This window comes from Pyrgilauda ruficollis, unplaced genomic scaffold (assembly GCF_017590135.1).
Source record: "Pyrgilauda ruficollis isolate IOZ18807 unplaced genomic scaffold, ASM1759013v1 scaffold62, whole genome shotgun sequence".
In the NCBI taxonomy this organism is placed as follows: domain Eukaryota; kingdom Metazoa; phylum Chordata; class Aves; order Passeriformes; family Passeridae; genus Pyrgilauda; species Pyrgilauda ruficollis.
The window spans coordinates 2,481,968-2,505,494 of NW_024527933.1; the positions used below are offsets into that span (position 1 = coordinate 2,481,968).

The 23,527-nt window shown below is 48.7% G+C and overlaps 2 protein-coding genes across 6 annotated transcripts in view; one reads left to right on the forward strand and one right to left on the reverse strand.

Moving 5' to 3' along the window:
- Positions 1-3,693, forward strand: part of CRB2 (crumbs cell polarity complex component 2) — a 53,965-nt gene extending 50,272 nt beyond the window's left edge. Inside the window, exons 14-15 of the mRNA XM_041484010.1 lie at positions 381-507; positions 2,356-3,693. Coding sequence (XP_041339944.1) covers positions 381-507; positions 2,356-2,583 — 355 coding nt within the window. The 3' untranslated portion in view covers positions 2,584-3,693. The remainder of the gene's footprint in view (positions 1-380; positions 508-2,355) is intronic.
- Positions 3,694-7,398: 3,705 nt separating this feature from the next.
- The window catches only part of DENND1A (DENN domain containing 1A), a 148,920-nt gene continuing 132,791 nt past the window's right edge, over positions 7,399-23,527 (reverse strand). The window contains exons 20-24 of one of the 5 annotated variants that reach the window (XM_041484011.1): positions 21,560-21,619; positions 17,161-17,249; positions 13,540-13,668; positions 11,104-11,359; positions 7,399-10,229 (exon numbers count right to left, since the gene is read on the reverse strand). In XM_041484011.1, coding sequence (XP_041339945.1) covers positions 8,946-10,229; positions 11,104-11,359; positions 13,540-13,668; positions 17,161-17,249; positions 21,560-21,619 — 1,818 coding nt within the window. In that variant the 3' untranslated portion in view covers positions 7,399-8,945. The remainder of the gene's footprint in view (positions 10,230-11,103; positions 11,360-13,539; positions 13,669-17,160; positions 17,250-21,559; positions 21,620-23,527) is intronic. The other 4 variants (XM_041484012.1, XM_041484013.1, XM_041484014.1 and 1 more) reach the window with 4 other exon arrangements.

Consider the following 23,527-nt stretch of genomic DNA (forward strand, 5'->3'; position numbering starts at 1 on the left):
GAGCAGGGCCACTGCCTCACCCTCCTCCAAGGCCTTGTGCCAGTCAAACAGCTGCTCCTGATGGGAACACGAGCTGTTGCTTGGAGCACAGGGAGGCTTCAGAGCTGCCAACACCAGGTTTTGTAGCAAGAACTGCTTCCGAGTCTTTTCAGGCACACTAGCTGTGCTGGAGACCTGTGCTGGCCTCAGTCCCATAGAAACCACAGCAGGAGGGCTGGTGTGAACAGGGGAGAATTTCAAGTTGTTTGACTCCAGAGAAAGCACCTGGAGAAGCTGCACTGGGGCTTTTCAAACAAAAGAGGCTTTTTTAGACTGGGTGATCTCGTGTTCTATGGCACAAGAATATACATGACAATTCTAATACACTCTTTCCTTCCCAGCTGTCAAATCAACATAAACGAGTGTGACCCGAACCCGTGCCAGAACGGGGGCACGTGCCAGGACTCGGAGAACCGCTACGAGTGCGTGTGCAGCGCCAGCTACACCGGCGAGCGCTGCGACATCAACGTAAGCACCGCCCGCGCCTGCGCCCGGCCGCTGGGGCTCCTCCTGCTCCTGTCCTAAAGCACAGCTGGGGAATCCTCAATGGTTTTTTTCTCTGCAGTGCTGCTGCTTATTGGTCTCCAGCATATAAACAACTGCAGTAAATGCTCCTCAGTATCTGCATGTGCTGCCATATGGCTTTTGGGGCTGTCTCTGCACATCTCCATAGATTTCACAACTCTTTGGACAAAAATCCAACTCCTGCAGTTGACCCAGGTTCCTGGAGAGTGGAATTTCATTTGGTATTTTATCTTGGATAAGAGTTACTAAACACCTTCCTTCTCCAAAGATCATCTGAGTAGAAATGGATGTTTGGAGAAGGGAAGTTGGATGAAGTCAGGCCAGGAGTGGTTCAGGGCTGTGTGAAACAGCTGAGTCTGTCCCTGAGCTGCTGCTGCCCTGGCCCAGCTGAGCCATCCCCGTGTGCATCATCCAAGTGTTCAGGGTGGGGCTGGGATCCTTCCTGGGGGGAGATGGGATCCATCTCTGCTTTCTCTGTGAAGCTGTTGCATGGTCAGGCAGCTTTTTGTGTAACCTGGGAATGTACTAACCCATCCTGCATGGAAAGGGCTCTGTGCCAGGCGGGGTTTGCTGCTGTTGCTGTTACCCAGGGCTCTAATGCACGTGCCAAGGTCACCCTGACATTTCCAGTTTGCATGCACAGACTCCTTCAGGCATCTCTATCTCCTCTGTCCCAGGACATTTCTGTGGATTCCTTGTATTCATTTTCATCACACTCCCCTTGCTTTTCTTCACTCTTTCCTTTCCCTCCTGTGCAGCCAGGCCCCTGCTGGGGCAGGGAGGGGCTGGGGATGGTGCTGGGCACCACCAGGGACAGCTGGAGCTCAGCTGAGCTCCCTTTGCTCTCTGCTCCCACTGCAGCAGCTCCAGGGGCCCTGCTGGGCCCTCGTGGTGCAGGACTAACCCGCCTGGGCTGGGACTAACTTTGGACAGGCTCAGGGAACCCACCGGGACTTCAGGCGTTTGGAAAGGGCAAAGGGCTTCCAGATCCCCTGGGAATGTTCCTTCTTTGCTCTGTGACATGAGCACAGACTGAATGGCATCAAAAAGCTGTAAATAATCCAGCTTGAATTATTCTGGTTTTACCCGTAAGGTGGCCAATACCATTGTTAGGAATATCTTATTTTTAAGCTTACTATAATTTTAAAACTTTGTTTCATGACAAAAATTCCACAGTTGTTTTAGTTATGTTGTCTTCCATGCCATCCTTGATTCCACCAGAATCTAGGGAATTCTCATTTCTTTCCTCAGTACTTGGGCTTTTTATCATCTCCATCTCCCATCCATGTCCTGACCTCTTCAACATCTTCCCCTTCCTGCTGCAAGTTCTGCAATTCTGTTTCACAGTTTAACAGCTTAATCAATTCTCTGCTTTGCCATTACAGGCATCAAGGCATCATTGAACTTTTTTCTAGTATCAGTCTCCTGCTTGGGGAAATTTTTGGGGTTACTAAAACTTCACATTACTCTGCATTAACTTTAAAGCTTTTTGTTTTGGTTTTTTTCTTTTTTTTTTAGTTGTTTTTGTTTTTTTTGCAACACTGGTCACAACTTTACTAGTGCCACCTGTGTGTTTTAGTCTGATATTGATAAGAAGGCACCTTTAAAGACTCCCACTGTAGATGCTGAGTAGACTGGCATTTACATCTTACGGGGCTGTCTTGCTGTGAAAAAGTGCTGTTTTTTGCTTTTCTAAAAACCTTTTTCCCTCTAATCTGACCATTTTGGTCAGTTATTGCAGTTATTGTAACCACTGGGGTTTCATTGTTTCTCCATTAATTTCTCTTACAGAAAGGGACTCCAGGTGCTCTCTTCCCCTCCCCACTAATTGAAGTAGCTGTCCCTGTAGCCTGTGGCTCTGTGCTGCTCCTCAGTATTGGTCTCATATTCATGGTTCTCACGGCAAGGAAGAGGCGCCAGTCCGAGGGGACCTACAGCCCGAGCCAGCAGGAGGTGGCAGGAGCTCGGCTGGAGATGGACAGTGTCCTGAAGGTGCCACCCGAAGAGCGCCTAATCTAGGCCCTGCCGTGCACAGGACCTGCACTGCGAGGTCTGCCTGGAGCTGGAGCTGTTCCAGCCCTGGCAGCGGCAGATCCGCCCCACCCCAGCTCCCCTCGGGCCGCTCACCAAGAACGGACGCCAGGCGCGGGCAGCAGCCAAGGCTCCAAGGGAGCCTCTGCCCTCCCTCCTGCCCTGCCTGGGCTGCCCATCGCTCATCTCGGCAGGAGCTGAAGCGGCTCTGGCTCCTGTCCCCTCCCAGGCAGAAGAGGCACATTAAATCTGCTTTCCAAGGCAGGGTGACCTGCGGCACCTGGGCAGGTTCAGCTCCCTGAGTCCCACTCAGGAGCTGGGAGGGTCGTGGCTGGTTTGTGTATTCTGCTCTGGTTTTGTCAACAGCTGAAAAACATTCAAACTCTCTCAGCTCAGGTGTGTGAGGTTTTCAGAGTCTTCAACAGCAACAGCAGCTGTGACCTCCCTGTGACAGCCCTGTGTTACAGGGAATTGTCAGGAATCATCAAAATCCTTGTATAAACCAGTGTTGAATGCCATGGTGCTGTTAGACATTCCCATGGGTACCATGCAGGGAAGGGACAGGCAGGACTCCGGGGGTTTAGGCCAGTGCTGGAGCTGCTGGATGCTGGACTTCGGGTGTGCAAGGAGGGGAGAGGGGAGCAGGAAAAGGGTCACAGCCTCCTGTGCATTCCCTGGGCTCCGTGGGACAGGGAGGGGACAGGGGAAGGGGGAGTCCTGCCCTGCACCGCTGTCAGCACAGCGCAGCTGAGGGAGGCACTGGGGGCTGAGGGGTGTGAAATGCAGCTGCGGCCTGCTGGAAGCTCTGAGTAACTCCCTGTTCTACCGCAGCAGCGAGTGTGGGCGCACCTCAGCCACTCCTCCGTGGTGGGAGCAGTCGGGGCTGCGGGGGCTGCCCTGCTTCTCGCATTGGTTGTAGCCACGGCGATTGCCATGAAGAGGAGGAGAGCGACTCAGGGAACCTACAGCCCGAGCCGGCAGGAGAAGGACGGGGCCCGAGTGGAAATGTGGAACGTGATCAAGATGCCCCCGACCGAGCGGCTGATCTGAGCCCGGGGTCACGCCCGGAGCGGCTGGGGGGGACAGCTCTGCACGGCCGCTGGCGCTTTTTAATCTCCAAAATACTACTACAAATCAGAGTGGGAACCTGCCCACTGTAGCTCATTGCCACAAGAAAATGCTATTTCTTCTGGTCTGCTGTTGGGATTTTTTTTTTTTACAGCTCTGCACGGCCGCTGGCACCGCCCCACGGGCTGCTCTCTGCAGCTCATCCCACGCAGCATTCCTGGCAAACTGCTCTGGCAGCGATAGCGGCAGGGCTGGGGAGCAAAAACCGCGCTGCTGAGGGCCAGGGCAGGGAGCAGTGGCTGTGGCACAGCGGGGACACAGGACCAGGCAGGACAGGGCTGTGTCACAGCCAGGGCTGGCTGGGCCCCTGCTCCTGCAGGCAGCACAAAAACCACCCTGAGGCAGGTGCAGTGAACGGGAATTAAACCACTGTATTCAGAAAGAATGTGAATAATAATTTTTTTCCAAAAAGACACATGCCTGTGGCTCCTCTGCAAGGCTAAGCCAGGTGAGTGAGTGCTGGGAAATCCTTCCCAGAGCTGCTGCTGCCCTTCCAGCTGGGCCAGAGCTGCCAGGGCAGTAAGTCCCACTGGGCTGTGCTGGACATGGCTGCTGGAGCTTTCCCTGAGACTAGACCAAACCACAGGAATATCTGAAGTGCCTTTCTGACCCTGAGGTGCCAGTTACAGTTTAACCTTTGTGAAAGGAGGACGTTTCCATGTTGTTTGATCCAGCTTGGACCATGGAACTGACCCTTGTGAGAGCCAGGGGCTGAGCAGGGGGTATTTGCTGGGGTGAGGGGGAGAAGGAAAGAGTTCTAGAAGTGACCTCTCTGGACTGACAGGGTTGGGCTTGCTGGTGCAGGAGAGTGGAATTCAGTTAACCAATCTTTTAACCCAAATGAGGGTTGGTGGAAGTGACACAGCATCTGCTTTCCTCTGCACTAAAAAGGGGTTTGATTTTGTGGCTTCACTTCTCCTGTGTTACTGTTTAGCTGTTGAATGTGCTGTTCCTTCTTTAGCTTAATGTGGCAGAGGCTGTGGAAGGAAATGCAGCACAGCAGACCAGGTAAGGTCTAAACTCATTAGTGTTTCAGGATAATCACAACTATCAATAAGGAATATTTTAGAACAGTGTCTCCAAAATACTACTACAAATCAGAGTGGGAACCTGCCCACTGTAGCTCATTGCCACAAGAAAATGCTATTTCTTCTGGTCTGCTGTTGGGATTTTTTTTTTTTCTACTGTAGCTGTAAATGTTTCTGTAATTCCAAGCAAAGGGAGAAGCATGGAACTACTGCTCACGTGTTTGTTTAAGAACAGCTGTGTCTGTGTAAGACCAGGTCTGCAACAGGCAGCTGCTGACAGAATGAATTTTAGAAAACAGAAAAAACCAGGAGTGGGAGACAGACAACATTTTGTCTGTAAGATCACTTTTCCTGTAGTAGTGAAGAGTGGAAGGTGTGATCCCAGCTGTGTGGGGAGGCAGCTGGAGCTGGCAGTGCCAGAGATGCCCTGGCTGCAGGTGGAGCCTGTGGCTGCTGTCCTCTGCTCTTCAGCAGTGACTCTGCTGGCACTGCTCTGTCACTGGCTGGCTCTGGGCATTTCCCAGCTGCTCTTTTGGGAGGTCCAGCACACTTTGGGAACAGAGCCAGTGGCACTGCCCGGTCCCCTTGTGGCAGTGGGGCTTTGGGAGCAGGTGAGGGGAGTTTTCCTGTGGCTTTGTGCACAGGAGGCTGCAGGGCAGCAGAGCTGTGCCAGGGCAGTGGGGCCGAGCAAGGGGAGGGGGCTCCTGGCAGGGGCACAGCCCTGGGGCCCGGTGCTGCCAGGCAAAGGCAGCTGTGGTTTCCTGCAGCCCGGGGTGCAATGACCTCAGGGGGCTCTGGGCTCTCTGCCACCTCTACCCCAGCAGCCCAGGGCAGGTCCTGCTTCTGCTTTTTCGCTGCTCTCCACATTTGGTGTTTCCTCTGTACAGAAATGAGGCCAGCAGGACTGAGAAGAGCCCGGTCCTGCAGCCCCAGGGTGCTGAACACGGCCCCAGGGTGCTGAACACAGCCCAAGGGTGCTGAACTCAGCCCCAGGGTGCTGAACTCAGCCCCAGGGTGCTGAACGCAGCCCCAGGGTGCTGAACGCAGCCGTGCTCCCGAGCCTGAGCTCCTGCAGTTCCCTCGGGGCACAAATCCCCGGAGCCCGGCAGGTCCGGCCGAGCCCCCACAGCTCCTCGGGCTGCATTCCAAGCACCCAAAGCCAGTATTAGCAAAGGTGTTCAAATACTCTGTCAGTGTCTTGAGCATTTCTGCAAAATAATTTATGGAAGGTGGGGTTTTTTTTTCAATAATGAACTTAACTTTCTTTTGATATTTAATTTTTGAATATATTTTTTCACAAAACTGGACTGCTGTAGTTAATGATTATGATCCTGATTTCTTTTTTAATTGTAAATTTTATAATTTGTAAATAATTAGAATGTTCTTCAAAAGAAATTTACAATAAAATTTGGTTAAAAACAGACCTGGTTGTTGACTTGTGACTGTTATTCCCTGAAGAACACCTTGCTGTTTGGATGGCTGATCGTGGTCTGTGCCACCCCCCCCTGCACAGCTGCAAATTTGCTGGCTCTGCACAGTTAAAGGATTCATTTTGTGATGGTTTGTCACAGCCCAGAGCCCTGAGCCAGCCCTGGGTGCAGAGCTTTGCCCAGCAGCAGGACAGAGCTGCTGAACACCAAGGGGGGAGCTGGGGAAACCTCAGCTCTCTGCATTTCACCATTAACCCCTGACTTCATGGGCAACAAAGGGACTGGAATGTGGGAAAAGGGACTTTGTGTCCAGTGACTGCCCCATCCACGTGCAGTGAACTGGAAGCCTCCACCCAGAGTGAACAAGACGCAGAACTGGTTTCACCTCCTGTGCAGCAGCACATGCACCACAAACTTCCAAGAGGTTTGTCTTGTTTGTTTGTTTTTAAAATAAACTTGTTTCTTGTGGCAGGAAGCAGCTGTAAATAAGCAAAGTGCTACCAAACACAGGGCAAGTACAGGAACATGGACAAAGTCAAGTATAAAGTCACTGATGAGTAAGACCAGGAACACTTTTTATACTGGATTAATAAAAACATCCAAGTTCCTTCTAGGGCTGAACCAGAGCTGGTTCAGCTGTTTACACCTGGCACTATTCCCCCTGTGTCCAAAGAATCATGTTAGGCATTCCTGAGTTTAAATAAGACAAAAAATCCCTAAATGCTGTTCTAGGGATAGTTCAATTCCTATGTTACAAGAAACCCCTAAAAAAGTCTCCTGCTTGCAAACCCTACTCCAGAAGTGAGGAAAGTCACAAACCCCTTGTCCTCCTGGATCGCAGAGGTGCTAAATAAAGTGAAGGGTGAAAAAATGGGTGTTAATACTCTTCATTGCCCCAAAACTGACTTAGCAAATTGTCCATAATACGAGCAAAGTAAGAGATGGAAATGAACTGCAGTGGGACAGAATTTCCTGAGTGGTTCAAAGCATCTGTGATGGGCTCCTCCGTGGGTGATCACTGTGTGACATTACTGACCTTAAACAGGGCCTGGGGAGCCCTGCTTGGCACAGGCAGGATTGTCCAGTGCCCATTCACATCCACCATAGTCCAGAAAGTTTTATCATCCAGCTCATAGCAAAGGAGCTCTGAAATGCCAGACTGAATTATATACAACATTCTTATTCTGAACTCTATCAAATAAAATGGAACTGGTATCTTAGACTTTAAATATTTTACTATTCAATACTAAACCCATCTGTCTTTCACCACAAAAAGAAAATACAAATCCAAGTGAATGGCTTGTCAGAGGAACAGCACTGCACAGAAACAGAATATTCCTGGAATACTGTGGTCTTCCCAAAACCGGCAGCATTTCAGATATTATTTTTCTTTTGTCCTGTCCAGACTCGAACACAGAGACAGCCATTCCCATTCCCCAGAGTAAGAAAACTTCCAAGATAACATGAATAAAATAGATACATTGGAAATCAGATAAAGCTTTACAAGAATTTCCTCATGTGTCCAAGATGATTTCCTTTATCAAAGGCTCAATGGTGATGTGATTCCCTCTGCGAGAGTGACAGGTTTTACACCAGAGTGTGCCCAGATACAAAACAAACCAAAAAAGCACCACTGAAGTGAAACAGAAATGATCAGAGACAGCAGCTTTCCTGGGGATGCTGAGGCTCGTGTGAAATGAGCAGAGGGGGCTCAGCACACCCAGCTCAGCATCCCCCCTGCCCCCGGTGCCTCGCGGGCCAGGCGGGGCCAGCCCGAGGCTCCAGCGAGGCCGCAGAGCCCAGATCCCCGGCCAGGCCCTGCCTCACTCAGCCCCTCAGCACACCAGCCTGCACCTGCACTCGAGCTGGGAACCTTGATACCCCACATTTTTTCTCTTCTTTGTAATAATCAAGTAAGATATTGTTACATTCCATTCATATACTGCAATTTATAATATTGATAGATAATATTAAGATACACATATATAAGAACTAGGATACTCTTTATGGCCTCTATTTTCTGATGTATTTAACAAAAACAAAGACAAAAAAAATGAAAACAATTGCTGGTGTTTCCAGTTTCCCAACAGAGATGCAGGACCAATCCCTGAGCAGCTGCTCTGTGCTGTGGTTTCCAGGCCTGTGACAACTCTGCCCTGGCTGTTGGTGTTTGGGGTGGGGGGAGTCACAAGTGCCACCAAAGTCCATGTGACAGCACAGCTCCAGGAGTGGCTGGGGTTCAACGAGCACAAAAGAAACCAATGGATCAGTTCAGTGACTTGTGGGCTGGTTTGCTGCACTTTGCATGTGGGAACAAAACGTTGTATCTCTGTGTAGTGCCAGAAAAAGTGACTCCCATTCCCAGGGGCAGGAATGAACCCCAGCAGAGTGGGTTGTGTCACGCTCCAGGTGTGCCAAGGACTGAAAATACAGGGAGGGAGTAACTTGTGCATCAGTAGTGCTGCCTGAAAAGCTGTGTGTGGAAATCCCAACCCAACCCAACCCAACCCACCTCCCTCACGCTTTGGTCAGTGCAGGAATCCCAGGGTTTGGTGGCGAGGAGTGAGAGAGCAGTGTCAGGGACTGGGACTGGGGGACTCTGACCTGTGGGCAAAAAGCTCTCGTGTTGAGTTACAGCTCAGCGATGGTCCTGCAGCGGTCCTGGCTCAGCCTTCCTTAAAAGAAATGCTTGGTTTTATGCTGGCTCAAAAAAACCAAAAAATCCCTATGTCACTTCCAAAAGGACACCAAGGCCATAGGGGCATCACTCAAAGGTTTCCCATCGCTTTCTGAGCTGCTCCACCTTACCTGGTGTGGGTGACACGTCCTGCTTGGTCTTTTTTAACAGATCTTCAAACGGATCTTTTGTCTCCTCAGATTTTGAGGACAATAACACCGACTCCAAGCCCTTGGCTGGCCTGGCAGGGACCAGAGGGGGTTCACTGGCCAGAAGAGCCAGGGCTTGTTTGGGATCTACCTTTGTGCTGGGCTGGCCCACCTGTAACGTTCGGGGTTTGGAGGGACCACCCAGACACGGCTGGAGGGAGCTGGTGGGAGAAGGGCTGTGGCTCTGTAGGAGCAAGGAGCCAGCTGCTGGCACAGCTGGAGCCTGGCTGAACAGGTTTGGCATGGAGAGTGTGGCCATGTGGGGCTGAGGTCTCTGTGCTGGGTAGAAGCTGGCAGTGGGGGCTATGAAGCTGGAGCTGTATGCATGACCTAAGGAGGGGGTAAAGGAGCCCCTCGGGGGTCTGACCAAGGACACTGGAAGGGCTCCTGGCAGCGTCTGGGTGAACGGATTGGGTGAGGGCTGTAGAAAAGGTGGTGGAACCGGGGCAGGGTAGGCAAGGGGCTGGGCAAACGCTGCAGCTGGAGGAGGCACGAAGTCACTTGGCAGGGCACCGAAGGCGGGCGCGGGGCCCGAGCCCTGCGGGGCCCTGGGCGGCCAGGCCGTGGTTCTGAGCGGGTCCAGCAGGCTCAGCAGGAGCTCGCTCTCGTTACCTGCACCTTCCGTCCTCACGCGCACGGGCTGCAGCACCTCAGCGCTGCCGGCAGCACCGCGCAGCAGCTGCGGCGGCTGAGAGGAGGCATTCACAGACTGCTGCACTTCGGGCTCTAAGGACACGTTCCCAGCCCCAAAGGGCTCTGGGATAAGATCTGAAACCAAGTGGCTGCGCCCATGAGGGGTGAGGATTTCCGCTGACCCAGCTGCAGCCTGGTGCTTGGCAGCCCTGGGTGCTGGTGGTGGTGGCACAATCCCCAGTTCTGGAGTCTTTCGTCCCTGTGGCCTAGGAATGGTGATGTTCCCTTGAATGGCAGGATTGGATTCATCCTTTTCTGCAGGAGCCAGACCACTGTCTCTGCTCTGGGGTCTCCTGGTGATGGGGGGCATGTTACCCAGGGCAGCCAAGGGTCTTTCGGGTGAGCTTTGGGAATATTTGGTGGGAATAGCCATATCATCATGGCCCATACTCCACAGCTTGTTGTAAGGGTGGGACAGCTTCATGCTTGGCACAATCCTGTTCCTCTCAGACACACCAAGATCCATTCTCTGCAAGAGAGCAGAACAAACATTAACTCTAACTGATGTCCTCACAACACAGAGCAGACAGTGAGTCCAGGCTGCTGCGAGGGAAGAGGATCTGTCCCCAGGCTGCCAGCAGTGCAGAGGGACAACAGCGTGTGGCCTGGAAGGACAGAGAGGAACCAGCCAGGACTCTGCAGCTCCAATTCCAGCTCTGCCACCATGGGGTTGTTCAGCTGGGACATGCTGTGCATCTGTCACAGCCCAGTAGGAGCACACACCTGTGTCCAAGGCACAGAAGCTGAGAAGCCTTAACTGCTGCATGGAATAAGCTGACAAATGAAATATCTGAATGTAACACTAAAATCAATATTATTATAAGGTAGAAATGACATTTGCTTCTTTAATGTCAGATGAAGATCTTGGAGTCTGCTTTAGTTTAACACTTTCTGAGCAATGTTCCTTCACAAACAATCCCATTTCTTCAGAAGGGGATTGTTCAAATGATGCTTAGACCAAAACAGCCAGATTAAAATTAAAAATAGTTTGGAGGGGACCTGAAAACCACCAACTATTCATTCTCACTGCCGACCATCAACTTCAAAGATAGCTCTGTGTGATGGCCACTGGACAAACAGATTCTGAGGAACAGGGCAAATATACCCTCAAAAGGTACCCTTTGCTTCAAAAGCAAAGGCCTCAGAGGAAACAGTTACTTATCACTGAGTCTCATTTAAGCCATTTCTTAATTCAGAAATCAATTTTGAAACACATAAGCAAATCCCTGGGAAACAGATGATGATGATGACCATGATGATTATTATTAGGATCTACCCAATAATATGAAAAAGATCCTCAGAATGAGCTCTGTGGCACCCCCAGGGCACAGGTAGCCCCCAACCTGGTATTCAAAGGAGCAGCGCTGCTCTGCCTCCTCCTTGGGTGTCCGCAGGTCCTCCAGGCTCTTGGCCTGGCTCAGGGGCTGGGGCTGGGCTTCCACTTCCAAGTTGGGGAAGATGTCTTCCAGGAGGTTGACTTCTGAGGCCTTGCTGGAGAGCAGAGGGCTCGGGGGCAGCGGCTCTCTGGCTTTCTCCGGGCTGCCCACGTCCTCTCCATCGGCACTGTCCGACTCCTTCAGCGCCCGGTACGGCTGAGGCCTGGCACAGAACCACAAATCACATTGCAAATGACCATATTTCTAATTCTTAGCTTTGGACACAATTTCCTAGAGGAGCTGGATGAGTTACAAAGAGGTCCCCAGTGGCAAATATAACTCAGAGAGCTCCCCATGCACAGCAGGCTGTGAGCAGTGCCTGAGGGCAGGGGGACGTGCAGAAGGGGACCAGGCACCCAAGGGTGCTTGGAAGGGCAAGAGCAGAGTGGCAGGCGCTCAGAGGGAAGCTGTGGTCATGCAGGCACAGCCAGGCTGAGGAGGGAGCTCTCAGAGCAGGGATAGTGGGATACCAGCTCCCCATGCTGACTGTCTGGGCTCCCCTCAGGCTGGGCATGGGCCTCTGCACCCCAGGTTTGCAGGCTCTAACATCCTCAGGCTTCGAGCTAACTCAGCACACAGCATAACTCAGTGTTTTCCTGCAATAATTGGGAACACTGTGCAGGTTCCAATGATTTCATTGGTGTCATCTTATCAAGAAACACCACAATCCATTATGGAGACACCTCCTTTACATTACCAGCCAAGGCTGAGCTAGCAGGATGCTTCTCTTGCACATACCTCAGCAAAAAATGGAACCAGCACATTTGCATTTTGGTGTGTGTACAGAGAACAGCAGCACGATGTGCATCCAATTAATAACAACAAGTGCCACGCATGGCTGTGGGGATTGGCACTTGACTGGCAGCCAGTTGTACTGTGGCATTTAAACAAGCTTTCAATTAAAAGAAAATATTTGTGAGACCTGCAAAAACACATCCTAAGGAAGAACCCTTCTCCTCTTTCCATATTTTATCATAATACATCTATATCATGCAAATTCAGAGAGCCCAGCTTGCTTTCCTCTCCAGCACACACAGAGCAGGCACTGAGCCTGCAGCAGGACAGGGACACTGCAGGTACAGGGCAGACAGTGACAGCACATGGCCTCAGGGCAGTCTCACATCACTCTGGGTCACACTGCAACCCCCCAAGGGATATCTGAAAACAAAACTGGTCTCCTCCACCCTAAACAGGAGTGTGGGAACATTTTCTGGCCCTTTTCTACTGATCCTCCCCATCCCACCGACCTGCAGACCTCTCTGTCCCACTGGCAGCCTCCTTCTCCAGCCTGGTCTGACCCAGCTGGGGCTGCCAGGCTTCAGCTGCTCAGCTGGGACTGGGCATTGTCCATCTCCCAGCCCTGAACTGCTTGGATGTGGCATTGTGGATTTCTGAAGCAGCAGCTCACAGTACCCTGGCCTCTCTTCCAGGGTTCTGGTCAAACCAGTGGCTGCATTGTTAAAAGAAGGAGTGCAACTCCATGCAATTTATCTACCTTTCATCCTCTAGAAATCCTCAAGCAGGTGAGGTTAGGAAATAACAAATCCTCTGCTGACATTCAGGGAGGGCTCAGCTCAGAGCTGCCTGCTGGGATTGGGATATTCAAATAGGCAGCAAGAGGGATTTAGTGCAGCTGAACCCACAGCTGGCAGAGCTCCCCCCACCTCACACGGGCACTCTGGGCAGGCCGTGCTCCTTCCCCTACCACAGGCACCGTGGGCAGGGGCAGAACCCTCCAGCCACAGCATCAATGAGAAGTTCTGGCCCAGATCCTCTCAACATCCTCTTTCAAGACAGTTACAGAGGCTTTGGAAGGTACAAGTTACAAATTCAAAAGCTGGATACAAACAGGCCAAACAAACTTCCTGCTTCTTGTATAATTGTCAGATTGTACTCAATGCCCTCAGAGGACACCTGACAGACCAGACAGGCTGGGATCAAACAGGTGACCCTAGAAAAGGCTGGTAGCTGCACTGGAACAAAGCTCACAGGATAACCCAAAAGCACAGAAACACCACACAAGAATGAATGGTGAAAGGTTTGGACAGGAGCACAAGCAGCATGTTGGAACAAAGGACAAATGGAAGGGTGACATCCCACAGAGCTTGAGTCAATGGAAGCCCATAAGCTGTGTGGTGCTGCAGTGTTTCATGCAGGAGGATGCTTTTTCATGCTGCTCAACATCAAGACAAACAAGGAGGAGAAATGTTGGTCATTCATCAAGCACTGTACAGAGACCCCAGGAGCATTTCCAAAATCCCAGTGCAGGAGTAGATGCCCTGAGCAATGCAAACCCCACTGTTCGAAACTGGCATGAACACAGCAAAAGAGTAAAGGATAGACCATTCAAAAGGAGCAGAGAAGAAAAAGTTTTCAGAGAAGCCAGAGACAGGATCCTCTTCCTGCTGAAATTCATCATCAGAGGAGTCCTCAGAGAGGAAGACTGTATAGTGTCGCATGGGCTTTACGAGGCTGGGGAACAGGAAGAGAAAAGGAGGTTATGGAGTCACAGTGACAGCTCCTGAGGAGAGAAACCAGGGGCTCCAGAGACCCAGATCACCCTGACCCCTACTGCACAGCAGAGAGCTCGGCAGGGAACGCTGAGCTCTGCTGCCCAGGCACAGAACACAACCCCTGGGCCAAGGGCAGGGCACCGTGGGGTGCCAGGGGAAGGGACTGCAGCCACCCCACAGTGCAGGGGACAATACAGAAACCCCCCTTCCCCACCACATTCCCTACAGAGCTGGGCATCTCTCTGTTCTTCAGACAGTTCTGCTCCTTAGGCTCTCTGAGCTCTGACAAACATTAGATCTCCCTCTCTGCTCTACAGACATTTAGTCTGAGGTACAAGAGGAGCTGACTCCAGGGCACCAGTTCCTACTTGTATCTATTTTTCACATTTGAAACTGCTTCACTCTAGAATAAAACCTAAGCTGTCCAAGGATTGGTATGAAATGCAGTTTGTCAAGTAAGGTGTATATGTTCCCTTCCTCAGCAGTCAATTGAAAATCAGTTCTTAAAGATTAGGACAGGGAAAGAGAAGTTGGGTGCTGGAACCAACAGCCCAAAAGGGCCTGAGCTGCCGCTGCCAATGAATGTTTACTCACAGTCAGGTCAGTGCAAATTAATACAACATCTCTAACAGGTGGCAGTGGCTGCAAATCACAGCCTGCATTATCCCAGTTAAAGCCAGTGCACTGCTTTCTTTCCCCTCTCCTTCACTAACAGGCATCCAGGGGAAGGCGGTGAGGCCACTGCGGCCCCGGGGCTGCCAGCGCTGCCAGGCGCTCGGTAAATGCCGTGGCAGCCCCGGTGCAGTCCCGTGCCCGTGCCCGGCGCTGCCAGGCGCTCGGTAGATGCCGTGGCAGCCCCGGCGCCGCGCGGACGGGCAGCGCTCCACGGCGCCGGCAGCAGCGCGGAGCGGGGGCTCCGTTTTAATGAGGAAGATCTGCATCTCGGGAGCTTTTTTCATGTGTCAGGATGCATGGACAAATCAGCAGCATATCACGCTGGCCAAAAATGAAATGCTGACAAATGTAGATATTTCAAATTTAATTGACACCTAAATGTACATGAGATAGAAAAAAAATACATATAGAAAATGGGAGTGCAGGATATGGGAATTAGTAAGGAGAATTCTGTAATAATTTTAAAGGATGATCTGATGATAAGAAAATTAATTTCGTTTTATTATGGTATTGCTTTTTCCTGAATATTGAGATTACGGTACGAAGGGGTGTATGGACTTGTCATTATTCTCCTAAAAAGGGCTCCACAGATTTGAGGAAGAATTATTTTTTATTGACATAGCTTTTTTAAAGAACAGCTACACAAGAGCTCTAGGGAATTAAGAAATTTGTCCCTCTTAGCCAGTAAATGCAGAGAATGAGGGATTTGGATGCATGGGCTTTTTCTTGCTGCTGTGAGACAGGAGGCTTGGGACTGAGGGCATCAGCCGGCAGCTGTGAGCACAGCACCGAGCCACGCTGCAATTCCTTCCTGCAGGTCCTGCACGCTCAGTGTCAGAGCTCTGGCGAGGCCATGGAACCCCTCACTGCTGCGTGGGGCCTGAGAGCCCGGCTGGCATTGCCCACGAGCCTGTCCCATGCCACAGCGCCCCAGCCAGCCCATCCCAAATCCCGGGCACCCCCAGTGCCAGGCACGCAGAGCTGCTGCAGCAGGGCCACAGTGAGCGGGCCCAGCACGGCTGCTCCCCCTGCTCCTGCAAACACACGGGTTTAACAAGAGACACGAGCTGTGATCTTGGGTGCTCTTTGCAGTCACTGCTCCTCAGCCCCTGCACCTTAACTGCAGACTGATTAGATAATGAGCACAGACATCCCCAAAACAATGCACTTCATTTACACACATAAAAAGAATTAACTCATGTAACTAATGGCATAAATTTCCTAACCTTCAATGTTACCAGGTAAAACAAGGGAAATATATTTTATGGTGTTTTCACTGATTCTAGTGTTACCCAAAAGAGAGAAATTAGTTTGAGTTTTTTAAAGAGACAACACCTCTCTTGTTTCCATTTCAGAACACTTATACAAAGATTGCTTCTTACTTGGACAGAAAAAAGAAAGTTTGTAGGAAGCATCATGAAAATTCTGTATTTTGTGAAAGCAGCTGAGCTGTAAAGACTCACTGAAACTAGCAGCAATAAACTAGACCCAAATAAAATAACTAAAATACAATATATTTCCAGCATTGGTACAATGTTTGTTGTTTATGTTTATCTGCAGTCTGAGGGTGGCAGGAATTGAAGATACAGGTTAGCAGAGAGCAACACTGGGATGTCAGCAGCTTTTGAACCCAAGCATGCAGAATCCTCCATAGGAACACACATAAATGTTAAATTGATTCAATTATCCTCCACCTAAATGCAGTGAGTCATCAGATTAAATATTAAAAAAATGCTTTTAGTTTAAAAATCCCCACAACCTCTGTGCAGGGCCAGCATGGCTCGATGCAGGAGCTGCATCTGCTCCACAAGAGGGCAACCAAATTCCACTGTAAAATGGACAAATACTCCTGTACAAGGGAGAAATCACCGTTCAGTTTAGGCCAAAGGCAGAGTATGCCCCTACCCTGGCACGGCTGGAAAGGGCTATCCATGCACTGATGCCCACTGATCCCCTCCAGTATGTTTGGGCTGTGCTGGCAAGTTCAGAACATCCACAGCTCAGAACATCCATTCCCTGGGCAGGAGCACCCCTTAGGGCTCATTGCTAACTCCACTCTGGCATTGTCAGGAACCTGCAACACACACCCCTTGTGTCTGTGCAAAGGGTGACATTAGTGACAGTGCCTGAAAAAGCCTCCCTGAGGCAACAGAACATGCCCCTACTGGTATGCACAAGTGAGACACTGGAAACCAATACCTTTGTCCAGGAGCAGTGGGCTGAGGCAGCACAGATGATTTGGAACATTCCCCCTTCACTGTCACAGCTAAAGGGGGGACAAATCTGCTGGCACTGTGCAAAGTGAAGCCCTACAAACCCTCAGCACAGAGCTCACACAGACATCACGCTCCTGTTAATGCACTCTAGTCACACACAGCCCCTTCACTGTCAAACAAACAGTTCTGCATCCTCCAGCTACAGCCTGGCAAGAACACTGCATCTGCAGGGCTGGAACTGACAATTTCCTTGAAAGAAAAGTGCAAACCATAACAACAAAGAAATTAACAAACCTCCAAAACCTGAAAACTTTCACTGAAGAGGCTGATCACAGTGTGTGTAACTTGGCAAACCACAATTTTTCCATAAGCAAACTTTGGTTACTTGACTTTTCACACTTCCTCTACAATGTTCCAAAAATTTTTTTTAAAGAATCCATTTTTTTCTTAGTTAAAATCTAGCTTTGATCTGTAGTATTTTTAATGTCTCCTTTGTGAGTGCCAGCTCTGAACACGCTGTTTGATGCAAGCAGAGAGAAGCAGAGCAGCACAGTACTTACTGTTCTGGGCTGGGAACTGAGGTCCTCCGGCCCTCCACACCGATGTTGCTCTTGGGCCTCTTGACCACATGAGGTCTTGGGGGGCGAACCTGTGACATGCACAGAGACATCTCATCAAACACTGCTCCTGCTCCAACAGCACACACACAACACATGGAGAACCACCAGTATCCTACAGGGATCTTCCACTGGGCCTTGCTTTGTCTTTTGTGCCATAATGTTACACATGAGTGTGGATACATCAATGAATCTGAAGGATGAAAATAAACCACATGGCCCCACAACCTGCAAATGAAACACATATGCCTGTCACTGTTTGCTATTTGCCCTGTCCTGTTTGGTGTGGGCTGAATTTCAGAGAAAGATTCCCTAAGAGTGAGCTTCCCCCTGAGCAGTCAGTGGCAAGAGAAAAGCTGGGAATGTCCATGTGCTCTGGACAGTGCACTGGCAGTGGGGCTCAGCTCTGACACCATGACCCTTCTGGCCACTTGCTCCCAGGAACCCAACCTCTCAGGTGAGGACTTCTGTGCAAGGGTGTCAGGAAAAATGTGTACTTAAGATAAATGTTTTAACATGAAAAACTCAGCTCATTCTTCATTAAAAATTTTCTTCCTTTCAGCAGCTGAACACAAACCCTCACCAGCCATATCGTCATTATCACTCCTGGTATTCAGTCAGACTTCTGCTGTCTGTAAGTAAAATCCAAAGCTTTTCTGTGGAAGATGATGCTGCTGCCAATCCAGTCTCACATACATATCCATCACCTTCTAATGTATGGAAATTCAGCTTGATTTCTGACCAGGATCTCCACAAGCAAACAAGTTGTATTTCAAGGAAAGGAATAAGCACTTGTGCTCAAAGCTTGTGTATGTGCCAGCTTACACTGCTGAGGAATCCTGGGCTGAACTTATCCCTGCGAGTCAAATGAGGGAATCTGCAGCACCACGGCAGACTACACACCAGCTTCACGTGTTTTGTTAAGAAATCACAACTCTATCTGAAAAAGAGTCGGATCTGTGGGCTCAGCTCAACACTAATCTCAACAGAAATGGCCAAACACCCAAATAAAGTTGAGAATACAATTCAGCTCCTGACCTTTCAGAGCTTGTGCTCCCTTAAGAGGCACAAGAGAAAGGAGATGTTCATGGCCTACAGCCTGAGTGCTCTGGAGTGACTACATAAATTAAAAAAAAGATATAATTTGTTGGGGACTGGGGACTTTCCAGGTTTGTTTTGGTTTTGGTTTTTTTTAGGTTTTTTTTCCCAGGTATATAAACCTCAAATTTTCCTGCCAGGAGAAAGCCACCAAATTGTGTGTAGTGCTTCTGCCCTACACACCAGTATGCAGAAAATAGCAGCAGCATTATTGCATTGAATTTTCATTTCAAAGGAAATGGTGCACAGCAGATATGATGAAGAAATCCAGAGTTGTATTGCCACTATTTCTTAGGAAAAAGGGCTTATGAAAAGGTCAGATGTTAAGGTCTTGGAGATCAGTCCCCACACAAGGCTGCTCCTCTCTACAATAAAGACAGCTTAAGAATGTGAATTTATGGCAGGAATGGAAGGATTAAGTTTGTGGCAACTTCAACTGAACTTGCAACGTGGTGAAACATGGGGAAAAGAACAACAGAGCTAATTAGAGGAGCTGAGCTGTCAGAGCGCAGCAGAATGGCTCGGTGCCAACAAACAAAAGGAATGGGCTGGCAATCAGCAGGATCGATGAAGAATACTGCTTCATTAGGGCTGATAAAACAGGGAGAGACCGCAGAGAGGAGTGCGGGAGAGGGGGCGACAGGCGGGAGGAACGGAGAGGAGAGCGCGAAGGAGAGAGGGAAAGAGAGGAAGAAAGCAAAGCTGCTTAATTAAATGGGAGCTGGGAGCTGATGTGTAAAGCTGGCCTGTCAGCGTGCTGGGAACACTTTCACCCTTCGGGTGGGTGTGCTGCTGGGGAGGGAGAGAGGTGAGAGTTTGGGGTGGCTCCAGGGGGCCCCAGCCCAGTGCGGTGCAAGGTGACAAAGCTGAGCAGGATTTAGAGCATTGTTCCTGGGAACTGCAGAGAAAAGCCAGGAATCAAGTCAATTCCTTGGTGGATTTTGAGTCTCACATAGCCACAGAGGCAAGGTTAAATGTTTATCAAATGCAAAATATCAAAGAAATCCAATTACATGAGCACACACAGCCAAAAGAAAAAAGGTAAACTTCCAGGACAGAAGGGTTGAATGTGCTTATTACTGTTCCCATCAACTTAATGCATAATTACTATATTTTAACTTTTTCTAATTGAATAAAGTTTCCAAACAACCACTATTAATCCAAACAGACCTCCATTAATTAGAAGCAACAACCCTCTCTCTTTCATAATACCACCACCACTTATTTCCAAAGCAGCAGAATGCAAAGAACATCTCTGTTCTGCTTCCTTAACCTTTCTTTGGTCTGTGTTTTTGGCTTTATTATCAGCAATTACTCATATTGCAAGCACTAGTGCTCATGTATTCCTCCTTGCAGCACAAAGTATTTCTCAGGAATTCTGGCATTATGTGGCCCTGGCTGGAAGAGCAGAGGGACCTGGTCACCCCCTTTAGTGCTTGTGTACAAGGCCAGGATAAATCACTTGCTGATACCCACCTCTGTAGGAGCTGCCAAGCCTGAGAGGGAAAAAGCAGCCTGCAAAAAGTATTATTTACACATACAGAAATGTGTTGCAACTACTAAAAGCCAAATAACAGTTCTGAACAACAACAAATTTATGTATATTTGATACAAGCATATTTTTGGGATTGATTATAATAATTTACATTTATCTTGAATTTCCCCTTGATGAATGAAGCCTTTCTGTTCCACTTACTGACACAGCCAGAGGAATGCAACAGGAGCTTTCATTATTACATTTCCAACCTTTTATCAATCACATTGGGAGCAAAGACAGTTGAACCAACCATGTTACAGTGAGGACTATTAATACCCTACAGCTGGGAGATTAAACAGTCTTAACAAGACCTCCACATAATAAATGACTCCATTTGAACAATACAGTTCAGCAACTTTGGTACAGAGGAATCACAACATGCCCCCTCACACCTGCCAAATGTGGAACACAAGGGCATGGGAACACTACAGGAAGCCCACAGCACATGGAGAGTCTGATCCCAGTGAAATACATCTGGGAGGGTCTCCCATGCCCATTGTACTTAAGAGAACACACATAATCATAGTCGATGCTATTTTTTAAACACAGAAAACAGAAATCTTCAGGGGAAAAAATCCATAAAAATTACTCTATTAAGCTAAACACCCAGAGTTAAAAAGACGGAGGAGAAGAAACACATGCCACTGAAATGTCACACAGGAACATGCACCAGAGATCAAAAGTTAAAAGACACACCCAGTTGCACTTGTTAACCAGTTACCTGCTCATCCAAAACATATTTTAACAAGTTTTAGCAAGATCAGATTTGAAAACTTGCATCTCTCTCTTTCTTATGCACGTATGTGTATGGATAAGGAAGCAAGAAGTAAGATGATTTGGGGGGGAACTATATTCATAAAGCTGAATATAATCCTGAACACACATAAATATCTTCCAATGCTGTGACAAAAACCAACACCCCTCCTAAATTGATAATTCTTGCCTGTGCCTTTAAAATAAATAAACATCTGGTGCAGACCCAGCAGGGTGTCCAGTTTTAATGCCATCCTGCATAGTCCAGAGGTAAAAACTGTCCTACAGTGAGTGTTCTTGGGGAAAAACTGCTGAGGTAAGGTATCCCTACCTAACACGTACAGGCACTGCACTGCCAGTAATTTCTGTGCAGTTCTTCCATGGAAGAGCCCCTTCCTCTGGCCATCCTCTGGGCCTTCTTTTACACCATGGAATTATCCAGTGTATGTCATCCATAACATGGCACCAATGTTCTACTGCCAAAGATCAACCTTGCTTTCTTCAACTCTATTCATACATGGAGAAGAATTAGGCATCCCAAATTAATGAAAAGCATAACTTGCAGAGAATAAATATGTCTTCAGACTTCTGCTTCCTTTCAGATTTGAGTTCAGTGCAAGTCTTCAAAAGCTCACTGGCTAAAAACTTCCGTCAGCCAGTCTAGCAGGGCTTTGTGTGTAAGAAACCACCGCAAAAGTCAAACCAGAGGTGGCCAGAGCAGCCCCAGTTACCTGCAGAGCTGCCCGAGAGCTGCAGGGCTCGCCAGAGAAAAGCAGAACAACCGCGGGTCCCAGGGCTGTGCCGCAGCAGAGAGAAGGCAGTTTAGGAGCATAATTCACACATGGCTTCTGTGCAGAGCTTGACAATCCAAACTACCAGGGTTTAGTAGTGCTACAAAGAGTGTAACTCAGGCAGTGTTAAGCTGTGGCAGTGAAACAATCCCCAGCTACTCACGGGCCTGGAGGAGCGCTGGATCTTTGGGGGCGGTGGCCGCGGTGGGCGGAGTCTGTGCTGCTGCAGCAAAGTGGAGACTAAATTAAAGTCACCTGCATGGAAACACCTCTGATGTCCTGGCAAAAGCAGCATGAGCATGTGACAGCACGTGATTTACCTTCATACTCACCTCACAAAATGCCATTTTTCTTACTCTGTTTTCCAAAGCAGTGACAAACCCCAGGGCCTACGATGTGCCCCGGCAGCACAGGTACCCGTGCCAGGCTGAACTCAGCTCCTGCCACAGCAAAGGCAGCAGGGACAGCACCAGACAGCCAAAACGGACCGACACAACAAAGATGTTCAGGGTGCATTCTTGGACCTCGAGGCCCAAGTGTTCCAGGCTACATTTATGCAAATGGAAACCAGGATACTCAAAAACACTTTCAACTAAAATCTCAAGTGATTTTAGTGCTTGTGAGAACTTATGGAGAAGGCCACAAACCAGATGTATAAGAGCATGGAAAAAACCTCGATTCAGTTAAACTTTTCATGCACTTAAATGTGAGCTTATGTTCAGATCCTGTCCTGGGTTTTATTCCTAAGTGACCAACAATACGTCAGGTCTTAAAGCAACATGATGGCCTAGAACCCAAAACTACTTGTGTAAATATTATTTTAGTTCTGTGTAAGTGAAAATGAACATACTACAAATTTTCTACATATTTATATTACAATAAACTACTCCTTTGCAGGAGCCAATACTTTCATATCCTTATCCTGTCACTAGATTATTTTCTCCAGCTGAGATTTAAATATCATATATGATTAAGCTTTCATCTCTGATCAAAAAATAGTTCTATGTATTTCCACAATAAAGACACACACAAATGCTGCTTTGGGAAAAGATTAAAGGTGTAGAAACTTTTTTGTCTCTTGGACTTCTAACCAGGCATCGTGTTAACTCTCAGAACTGTGACCTCAGTGCTTGTAGCAACACAGGCAAACCCAACACTCCAATTCCAATTTCTGTTCTCACTGCAGTGCTCCCAGCAGTGGAGTTTGTTGGGAGGTTTGTATGTGCTGCGGCAGGGACAGGGCTGTGAACACAGGCAGGAGCAGGCTGAGGGGAGGAGAGGCACCCACAGGGAACAGGGGCTCTCCCAGAGCTGCACTGCCAGCCTGCTGCTCCTGCCTGTCACCACAGCGGGACAAGCAATGTTCAAACTCTCTGTGTTTGCTGGGAAGCTACTGATTTGAAGTTAATTTGTTAATGCAGCAAAACACATTGTTTCTAAAAGGTCAGCAGGTGAAGCTGCCTTGGAATATCAACTTAATTACCTGGGCTGTAGGGAGGAATGGGCACCAGCCAGCACATGGCTGCAGTGCTAAAAGCTGCTAAATTGCTATTCCAGGTATGGTCCTAAATATATGTACTATAGCTTTTTCTGTGAAGGGAGAAATCTCTAAATTAGCACTTTCTCACCAATAGCTGTTTACCAGCTTACCTTTTTCCTCTGGATATTTGCTTAATCGTCTTGTTCTAAATACTTCTGAAGCAACAAGACAGAAAATTTGCAGAAAGCCATTTTTATGACTGCAGATCTGGCACTGCTTTGCTAATTATCAGACAAGTGACTTTAAGCTATGAGACGCTGGAGTAAGAAAAATCTTACATTCACTTTTACACTATCAAAATATTATTCAAAAATTACAGATCCCACATCTCACAAAATAGCTATTATATACACAAGGAACTTTCACAATACAGATATTTAGAGTTTTATACCAGAGAAAACATTACAAAAGGATAATTTTTGGTCTGTGACATAACAGCTTGTGAGTAGAATATTATCTCAAACTAATTGTGGATGTGTTTTGAGGTGGTATTCAAAACAGAGCCTTGTGAGTAAATCAGAGGTGCTAGTTCTGGTGCTGGAAGGAAATGCTTAAAGGAAACACCACCAGAGGAGAACTGGTTTGTTAGTA